The sequence below is a fragment of the Artemia sp. Qi Xiang Cuo genome, unplaced genomic scaffold (assembly GCF_049724085.1).
Source record: "Artemia sp. Qi Xiang Cuo unplaced genomic scaffold, ASM4972408v1 HiC_scaffold_2968, whole genome shotgun sequence".
Classification (NCBI taxonomy): domain Eukaryota; kingdom Metazoa; phylum Arthropoda; class Branchiopoda; order Anostraca; family Artemiidae; genus Artemia; species Artemia sp. Qi Xiang Cuo.
The window spans coordinates 89,605-100,266 of NW_028300364.1; the positions used below are offsets into that span (position 1 = coordinate 89,605).

Genomic DNA, 10,662 nt, shown 5'->3' on the forward strand with positions numbered 1-10,662 from the left:
GTTGCAATTTCCTTTAAAATGAGCTATTATACAGCTCTCTATGATTTTCCAGTGCCCAGCTAGCTGAGCAGAAAGAAAAAGCGGAAAGAAAAAAATATCCCGTTTGTGGAGAATAACGTGGTAAAAGTCAATTTTCTTGATTTTCAAGCCAATATATTTTCTTTGTTATTCAAGCCAAAGGGAGGTAAGTTTCCTTTATAGAGGATTCGGACAAGGCGGTTCTAATGGTGTACTTTTTGTTTTGATCTGACTCTTTTTTTAGGAGTTGGGGGGTTTTATATTTCTTGACATTGGAGGTGATCGTCTCTTACTAGGTTGCTAGCTACCGCTGCAACCCGGATCCATTGCATCTATAAACTGTTCCGCAGTTGCCAATCCATACCTTGGAAGCTTTTCGTTAAACTGACAACATTTCTTTTGGATATTGCCATGAAGCTTTGCCAAAGCATTTCTAGCCGACTTTTCAACAGCATCCGCTCTTTCAAAGAGAATTTTAATCTGTAATTTTGAATACTTTTCGTGATCCCGATAAAACATGCGTAAAATGTTTCTCAATTTACAAAGATCAGCCTTCATTTTTTCCATCTTCTTGTATTTCTGAATGAAATTTTCTCTTTGTCCTTATGCGTTCTTAGGTACAACCTCGCAGAGAATTTAATTTTTTCATTATAGCTTTTGCCACCCTAGTATTTACCCATTATTCTGGTAGCAACTTTTTTCTTATGTTTGTTTCGGTAATCTATATCGTTATCATACCGTTCCTTGCTCTTTTGTTTCGCTGTCTCAATTTTCCCTTCTCGATACCCCTGATCCGTAAGATACCTCTGTTTTGCTCTGTCATATTTCATTTTCTTAAATCCTGGATCACAAGACATCTTAGTAGCAATCCTTACGCGTGCTCGAGCTTTATTGCGTTTGGTGGCATTTTTATCTCTTTTAAATAAACTTTTCTTATATTTCAGGATGTTAGCTTTATTTTTTGTGTAGTAAAGTTTTCTATTAGTAGAAATTTGGATTGTTCTATTTTGATATTGTTTTTGGTTATTCTTTCTTTTTTCCACTCGCGTGAGACCATATTTTTTCAAGATTTAAAATTATTAAGCACACAAAATCCCGTGTCGAGTATCTAAAACCTAGCATAAAACAAAACTAATTTTAAAATTTTCAGGTATTTATCTTGTTTGAATTACAAAATTAGTATTATTGGTTAGACACCATAAATATTTTTGCAGTTTAAATAATAAGTTTAGTGATTCTGGACTGAAAACTAAAATAATTGCAATTATGAGACAATAATATGGAGATATGTACTTTACGGGTTACAGGATACAATAATAAATTTGAACTGAGATGAAAAAAAAATTTCTTCCAGGAGACAAAAAGCAAAACTAATTTTAGAATTTTCATGTATTTTTGTTGTTTAAATTAAAAAATTACTATTACTGATTAGGCATCATAAATATTTTTGCAGTTTACATAATAATTTTAGCGATTAAGCCAAAAAAGAAAATTTTGGTTCCAGGAGTTTCGGTTACTATTGAGACAAGTAGCTATTATTACTATAGAGTTCATTACATGGACTGTTTTATTGCTTCAAAATTCAAATATCTTTGAAAAGACTGCAGTATGAAAATACATCAAAAATGCAATTTTTTTGACAAAATTGATTCTACTTTAAAAAGTATTTTATTTTTAAATACAAAAGTGACTAGATGTTGCAATTTCCTTTAAAATGAGCTATTATACAGCTCTCTATGATTTTCCAGTGCCCAGCTAGCTGAGCAGAAAGAAAAAGCGGAAAGAAAAAAATATCCCGTTTGTGGAGAATAACGTGGTAAAAGTCAATTTTCTTGATTTTCAAGCCAATATATTTTCTTTGTTATTCAAGCCAAAGGGAGGTAAGTTTCCTTTATAGAGGATTCGGACAAGGCGGTTCTAATGGTGTACTTTTTGTTTTGATCTGACTCTTTTTTAGGAGTTGGGGGGTTTTATATTTCTTGACATTGGAGGTGATCGTCTCTTACTAGGTTGCTAGCTACCGCTGCAACCCGGAAAATATAAATACTGTAATCTTAACTATAGTGAAGTTGCGTATGCAAGTTAGTATAGGGAAGAGTTCGATCTTTATTATACTAGCTACCGCTGCAACCTAGATATTCTTATTTCTGCTACTATGGGCTAAGGTTCGTTCTTTCATGTAAAACTAGCAAAACATTTTTTAAGTCTGATGAAGATTTTACTAATGTGTCAAAAGTAAGGTTGAAAGTCGACGATTTTGTTTTGGCCTTATTATAATTGGTATGGTGAAATAATAATATGTATATGGCTCTTAAATCATACTTCTTTATGGTCCCATACGGTTTAGTGGCTAGGATAGTTAACTTTCACTTAACAGGCCCGGGTTCGAAAAGTTTCCCGGTGTGGGAAACTTTTTAACTCTTTAATCTTCGAACATTTGAACCTTTTATAATTTATAATGATGTATAATATAAATACTGTAATCTTAACTATAGTGAAGTTACCTATGCAAGTTAGTATAGGGAAGAGTTCGATCTTTATTATAATTTTCTTGATTTTCAAGCCAATATATTTTCTTTGTTATTCAAGCCAAAGGGCGGTAAGTTTCCTTTATAGAGGATTCGGACAAGGCGGTTCTAATGGTGTACTTTTTGTTTTGATCTGACTCTTTTTTTAGGAGTTGGGGGGTTTTATATTTCTTAACATTGGAGGTGATCGTCTCTTACTAGGTTGCTAGCTACCGCTGCAACCCGGATTGCAGTTCATAACTTTAGCGATTCTGAACTAAAAAACGAAAATAAGATAAAAATTAATTTTTTTAATTTTTACGTCACGTCACACATTAAGTCATATATGGTTATTAGTACACAATAGGTTTTAGATATTATGTTATGTCACTCATTACGTCATATATGGTTATTAGTAGATAATTGGTAAAATATTCGTTCTTTATTATAACTTTAAAATGAGCCATTACACAGCTCTTTATTATGACCACGAGCTGTTTAATTTAATACTTCAGTTACTAGGGGTTACAGTTCGTTCCTTATTTAATAACACGAGCTGTTTAATTTAATACTTCAGTTACTAGGGGTTACAGTTCGTTCCTTAGTGTAATAAACTGCGAAAATATTTCTGGTGTCTAACCAATAATTTAATTTTTCTGTTCCAACTGGATAATTACATACAAATTTTAAAAAGAGTTTAGTTTTTTGTTCGGTTTAAGTTACTTGTTTGTTCGGTTGACTTGTTGAGTTCTGGGTTTTTATATTTCTTAGCATTGGACTGATCGTCTCTCACTATGCTGCTAGCTACTGCTGTAACCCGGATTCACATATATAGCTATGAGAGGCAGCGTGGCCGATTGGTCAAAGGCGCTGGTGTTAGCCACCAGTCTCTTTGGAGGCGTGGGTTCAAATCTTACCGCTGGTACACGATTATGATTTATGTAAAAAAATCAAATATCTTTGAAAAGACCGCAGTATGAAAAGACATAAAAAATGCAGTTTTTAGTGTTAAAATTTATTATCTTTTAGAAATAATTTATTTTAGTTACAAAAGATTTTTAAGCCAATTAATTTCCTTTAAAATGAGCCATTGAACAAATCTCTACGATGTTCCAGTGCCAAGCTATCTGTGGAAAAGAAAAAAAAAGAGAAAGAAAAAAATATACCGTTTAGGCAGAATGTTGTAGTAACTGCCACTTTTCTTGATTTTCAAGCCAATATATTTCCATTGCTGATCAAGCCAAATAACAGAAAGTTTACTATACAGGGGTTTGGAAAAAGCGGTTTTAATGGTGTTCTTTTTGTTTTGATCTGACTTTTTTTTAGAAGTTATGGGTTTTTATTTTTCTTAACAATGGACGTGATCGTGTCTTACTAGGTTGCTAGCTACCGCTGCAACACGGATTACAACTTGGGTTTCGTTTTATGCTATATCATTACAAACAGGAAAAAGCCTACGGCCTTTTCTTCTTTGAAATAGTAAGAGACGAACCTCAAGCAATCAAGTAGCTAACTAAGTCCAATGTATGCAGCGGTATGCTATTCAAATAATCGTCTTTTAATGTAATTTTTTAGGAACTATGGGTTTTATATTTCTTAACATTGGACGTGATCGTCTCTTACTAGGTTGCTAGCTACCGCTGCAATCCGGATTCTTTACTATTGTAAAATTACTCAACCATTCTAAATATTTTTACAGTTTACAGAGTTTTGCACTTTTTTCTCATACCTGTTGCATTGTCATAATATAAATACTGTAATCTTAACTATAATGAAGTTGCCTACGCAAGTTAGTATAGGGAAGAGTTCAATCTTTATTATAATATATTTATTTATGAGAGGCAGCCTGGCCGAGTGGTCCAAGGCACTGGTGTTAGCCACCAGTCTCTTCAGAGGCGTGGGTTCAATTCTTACCGCTGGTATACGATTATGTTTGAAAGACTGCAGTGTGAAAAGACATCAAAATGCAGTTTTTGGTGGAAAAATTTATTCTCTTTTAGAAATAATTTATTTTAGTTACTATAGATTTTTAACCCAATTAATTTCCTTTAAAATGAGCTATTGAACAACCCTCCACGATGTTCCAGTGCCAAGCTATCTCTGGATACAAAAAAAGAAAAAAAAAAAGAAAAAAAAAAAGAAAAAATATCCCGTTTAGGCAGAATGTTGTAGTAGCTGCCACTTTTCTTGATTTTCAAGCCAATATATTTCCCTTGCTGTTCAAGCCAAGGGACAGAAATTTTACTATGCAGGGGTTTCGGACAAGGCGGTTCTAATGGTGTACTTTTTGTTTTGATCTGACTCTTTTTAAGAACTATGGGTTTTTATATTTCTTAACATTGGACGTGATCGTCTCTTACTAGGTTGCTAGCTACCGCTGCAACCGGATTCTTACCGCTGGTATACGATTATGTTTGAAAGACTGCAGTGTGAAAAGACATCAAAATGCAGTTTTTGGTGGAAAAATTTATTCTCTTTTAGAAATAATTTATTTTAGTTACTATAGATTTTTAACCCAATTAATTTCCTTTAAAATGAGCTATTGAACAACCCTCTACGATGTTCCAGTGCCAAGCTATCTCTGGATACAAAAAAAGAAAAAAAAAGAAAAAAAAGAAACAAATATCCCGTTTAGGCAGAATGTTGTAGTAGCTGCCACTTTTCTTGATTTTCAAGCCAATATATTTCCCTTGCTGTTCAAGCCAAGGGACAGAAATTTTACTATGCAGGGGTTTCGGACAAGGCGGTTCTAATGGTGTACTTTTTGTTTTGATCTGACTCTTTTTTTAAGAGCTATGGGTTTTTATATTTCTTAACATTGGACGTGATCGTCTCTTACTAGGTTGCTAGCTACCGCTGCAACCCGGATCAAGCCAAAGGGCGGTAAGTTTCCTTTATAGAGGATTCGGACAAGGTGGTTCTAATGGTGTACTTTTTGTTTTGATCTGACTCTTTTTTTAGGAGTTGGGGGGTTTTATATTTCTTAACATTGGAGGTGATCGTCTCTTACTAGGTTGCTAGCTACCGCTGCAACCCGGATTAGGAACTATGGGTTTTTATATTTCTTAACATTGGACGTGATCGTCTCTTACTAGGTTGCTAGCTACCACTGCAACCCGGATTATAATTGGTATGGTGAAATAATAATATACATATGGCTCTTAAATCATACTTCTTTATGGTTCCATATGGTCTAGTGGCTAGGATAGTTAACTTTCACTTAACAGGCTCGGGTTCGATTCCCGGTGTGGGAAAATTTTTAACTCTATAATCTTCGAACATTTGAACCTTTTATAATTTATAATGATGTATAATATAAATACTGTAATCTTAAGTATAGTGAAGTTGCGTATGCAAGTTAGTATAGGGAAGAGTTCGTTCTTTATTATAACTACGATGTTCCAGTGCCAAACTATCTCTGGATACAAAAAAAGAAAAAAAAAGAAAAAAAAAAGAAAAAAATATCCCGTTTGTGGAGAATAACGTGGTTCAAGTCAATTTTCTTGATTTTCAAGACAATATATTTCCCTTGCTGTTCAAGCCAAGGGACAGAAAGTTTCCTATACAGGGGTTTCAGACAAGGCGGTTCTAATGGTGTACTTTTTGTTTTGATCTGACTCCTTTGTTAGGAACTATGGGCTTTTATATTTCTTAACATTGGACGTGATCGTCTCTTACTAGGTTGCTAGCTACCGCTGCAGCCCGGATTATATACTAATTATGACGTCACTCTATTCACGTCATAGCTCTAATATAAAACTATGATGACGTTCATTATTTATCTAGTAGGGTTTCAGACAAGGTATTTCTAATGATGTACTTTTGTTTTGATCTGACTCTATTTTTAGGAGTTTTGGGTTTTTATATTTCTTAGCATTGGACTGATCGTCTCTTACTAGGTTGCTAGCTACTGCTGCAACCCAAATTCACATATATATTTATTTATGAGAGGCAGCCTGGCCGAGTGGTCCAAGGCACTGGTGTTAGCCACCAGTCTCTTCAGAGGCGTGGGTTCAATTCTTACCGCTGGTATACGATTATGTTTGAAAGACTGCAGTGTGAAAAGACATCAAAATGCAGTTTTTGGTGGAAAAATTTATTCTCTTTTAGAAATAATTTATTTTAGTTACTATAGATTTTTAACCCAATTAATTTCCTTTAAAATGAGCTATTGAACAACCCTCTACGATGTTCCAGTGCCAAGCTATCTCTGGATACAAAAAAAGAAAAAAAAAAGAAAAAAAAAAGAAAAAAATATCCCGTTTAGGCAGAATATTGTAGTAGCTGCCACTTTTCTTGATTTTCAAGCCAATATATTTCCCTTGCTGTTCAAGCCAAGGGACAGAAATTTTACTATGCAGGGGTTTCAGACAAGGCGGTTCTAATGGTGTACTTTTTGTTTTGATCTGACTCTTTTTTTTAAGAACTATGGGTTTTTATATTTCTTAACATTGGACGTGATCGTCTCTTACTAGGTTGCTAGCTACCGCTGCAACCCGGATTCTTTAATATAAATCGATCTGACTCTATTTTTACGAATTATGGGCTGTAAAATATTACAAACAGGAAAAAGCCTAGGGCTTTTTCTTCTTTGAAATAGTAAGAGACGAACCTCAAACGATCAAGTAGCTAACTAAGTCCAATGCATGCAATAACTCTTTATTCCAATGATCGTCTTTTAATGTAACATATCAGTTACTATGGGAGAGAGATCGTTCTTTACTGTAATTGCAGTTTACATAATAACTTTAGCGATTCTAAACTGAAAAATTAAATATATTAAAAAATTGAATTTTTTGGTCTGAAAATACATAGTAAATTCCACATCGAGTAGTTAGAACCTAACCAAAAATAAAACTAATTTTAACATTTTAAGGTATTTTTCTAGCTTGAATTGAAATATTCAAACTATTGCTCGGATACCATGGATATTTTGCAGTTTTCACAAGCTGCAAAGAACGCATAAGGGCAAAATTAAAAATTATATTCAGAAGTCCAAAAACATGGCAACAATGCTGGCTGATCTTAGTAAATTTAGAAAAATTTTACGAATGTTTTACCGGGATTACGAAAAATATTCAAAATTAAAGATTAAAATTATCTCTGAAAGAATGGATTTTGTTGAAAAGTCAGCTAGAGATGCTTTCGCAAAACTTCATAGTAATATCCAAAAGAAATGTTGCATGTTTAGTGAAAAGCTTCCAAGGTATGAACCGGCAACTGTGGAACAGTTTACAGATGTAAAGGGAAATTTTATACATCACTGTGAATATATGGAGGCATAATTGTTCTTTACTTAGTTTCAGCTTTAGTTCGATGATCCATACTTTATGTACTAACTACATCCAAAGACTATGACGTCATTTATTAATATTGTATAAAAAAAATTATGTTTTTAGTAAAAATAATTAATAAAAAAAAAAATTAGGTAAAAATAGCGCTAGATCTAAAGATTGCCTTTAAAATGAGCCATTGAAAAACTCTCTACGATGTTCCAGTGCCAAGCTATCTCCGGAAAAGAAAGAAAGAAAAAAATATCCCGTTTGTGGAGAATAACGTGGTTAAAGTCAATTTTCTTGATTATCAAGCCAATATATTTTCTTTGTTATTCAAGCCGCAGGGCGGTAAGTTTCCTTTATAGGGGTTTCGGACCAGGCGGTTCTAATGGTGTACTTTTTGTTTTGATCTGACTCTGTTTTTAGGAGTTAGGGGTTTTTATATTTCTTAACATTGGACCTGATCGTCTCTTAATAGGGATTCTTAACATTGGACGTGATCGTCTCTTACTAGGTTGCTAGCTACCGCTGCAACCCGGATAATTACTGCAAAACTAGCCGAACAGTTTTTAAGTCTGAAGAAGATTTAACTGATGTGTCAAAAGTAAGGCCGCAAGTCGACAATTTTGTTTTGGCCTTATTATAATTGGTATGGTGAAATAATAATATGCATATGGTTCTTAAATCATATTTCTTTATGGTCCCATTTGGTCTAGTGGCTAGGATAGTTAACTTTCACTTAGGAGGACCGGGTTCGATTCCCGGTGTGGGAAAATTTTTAACTCTATAATCTTCAAACATTCGAACCTTTTATAATTTATAATAATGTATAATATAAATACTGTAATCTTCACTATAGTGAAGTTGCCTATGCAAGTTAGTATAGGGAAGAGTTCGATCTTTATTATAACTACAGCCATGATACTGATGGAAATTAAATAATCCCTATTTATGTTTCAGTTAACATGGGCTAGGTGTCGTTCTTTATTGTATTTTTTTTTTGAACAAACAATATATATTATGAACTAAAAAAATTCGATTGGAATAAGGAATCTGATTGAAGGTCAGGCGGCTCCCTCTTCTTTGTCAACAATTTCAAAGTCTTTGCCAATTTGTGAGTTTTGACTACTTCCCTCAGAATCAGTTTCTGATCGGTCTCCGTCATTTTTATTACTCTCTTTTATATCTTCCACTGATTCCTTGATTTCCACATTTTGCTTGGATTCCTTTACGTTCTTGTCCTCCTCTCCCAGCACTGCATCATCGTTCTCTTCTTCTGCATCAGAGTCCTTTGATTTCTTCTTTTTCTTTTTTGACTTGCTCTTACTCTTTCCTTTGTATTCATACTGGTAAAGTGGCCAAAAAGAGGCAAGAAATCCAACGTCTTCAGTTAGATTCGGCAGTAACCAGAAATGATATTTTCCTAAGCTTAAGATCCATATCAAGCAGAACAAAATAAATCTCAACACGGCTAGTCCAAGAATAAACAATAAAAATCCAGCACCAGCTAAGCTAAGATAGTAAGCTCCCTTCCTCAATGTAGGTGGCCACAGGGGGAAAAGGCAAAATCCAATAGTGGCTAAAACTACCAAGGTTCCGGCGGCCCAATACCACAGCGGGATGGGATCGTAGATCCATACATAGGCATCAGAAGAATCTAGGAAAATTTGCTCAAGATGCATGTCTAATCGGATCTTCCTCTTCTTTGTTTCGGTTTTTCCTCTCCCTTCCTTCTTATACCCTTCTTTTGGTTTCCCTTCTCCTTGACTGCTTTCTGCATCTTCGCCCTTCTTTTCTTCTTCCTCCGCCTCACTTTTGGATCTCCTTTTCAATCCCTTATTTTCCTCTTTTTTCTCCTCCTTTTCAACTTTTTTCTCTTCTTTTATATCTTCCTTTTTCTCGTCTTTCCTTTTCTTTTTTGTATGAACGTCGGAGACGGCAATTTTTTTTGCTCTATGAAAAAACTTGTAACGTAGCATGAGGTCTAGGTAATCAGTAACAGCGGTTCTATCAGGAAAGGTTGGAAGTTCTCCCTCTTTTTTTTCTTGGGCCCATTTTGATTCCATGAGAGCATCAACTGCTTTCGACCCAATAAAGTAATCTACTTGATGGTAAAGAAACTTCGTTCGCTTTGTGGGTACATTCTTCTTCATCCACTTTGCAATCTGTGTCATTACTTTTGGTGGTTTATCCTTAGGATAAAATGGTCCCTCATCAACATCTTTTTTCTTTTTTAATTTCTTCTTGTCCGCCATTTTAAAATTAAATATTTTCTTTTGGTCTGAAACTACATAGTCAATCCCACATCGGGTAGTTAGAACCTAACCAAAAATAAAACTAATTTTAACATTTTAAGGTATTTTTCTAGCTTGAATTGAAATGTTCGAACTATTGCTCGGATACCATGGATATTTTTGCAGTTTACACAAGCTGCAAAGAACGCATAAGGGCAAAATTAAAAATTATATTCAGAAGTCCAAAAACATGGCAACAATGCTGGCTGATCTTAGTAAATTTAGAAAAATTTTACGAATTTTTTACCGGGATTACGAAAAATATTCAAAATTAAAGATTAAAATTATCTCTGAAAGAATGGATTTTGTTGAAAAGTCAGCTAGAGATGCTTTCGCAAAACTTCATAGTAATATCCAAAAGAAATGTTGCATGTTTAGTGAAAAGCTTCCAAGGTATGAACCGGCAACTGTGGAACAGTTTATAGATGTAATGGGAAATTTTATAGATCACTGTGAATATATGGAGGCACAATTGTTCTTTACTTAGTTTCAGCTTTAATTCGATGATCCAGACTTTATGTACTAACTACATCCAAAGACTATGACGTCATTGATTAATATTGTATA

The 10,662-nt window shown here is 34.1% G+C and overlaps 1 protein-coding gene across 1 annotated transcript; it reads right to left on the reverse strand.

Moving 5' to 3' along the window:
• Positions 1-8,846: 8,846 nt before the first annotated feature.
• Positions 8,847-10,059, reverse strand: LOC148938759 (translocation protein SEC62-like). Its single transcript, XM_089107558.1, has one exon. It carries the CDS (start codon positions 10,054-10,056, stop codon positions 8,866-8,868), a length of 1,191 nt encoding a protein of 396 aa, XP_088963684.1. The 5' UTR covers positions 10,057-10,059; the 3' UTR covers positions 8,847-8,865.
• Positions 10,060-10,662: the final 603 nt, after the last annotated feature.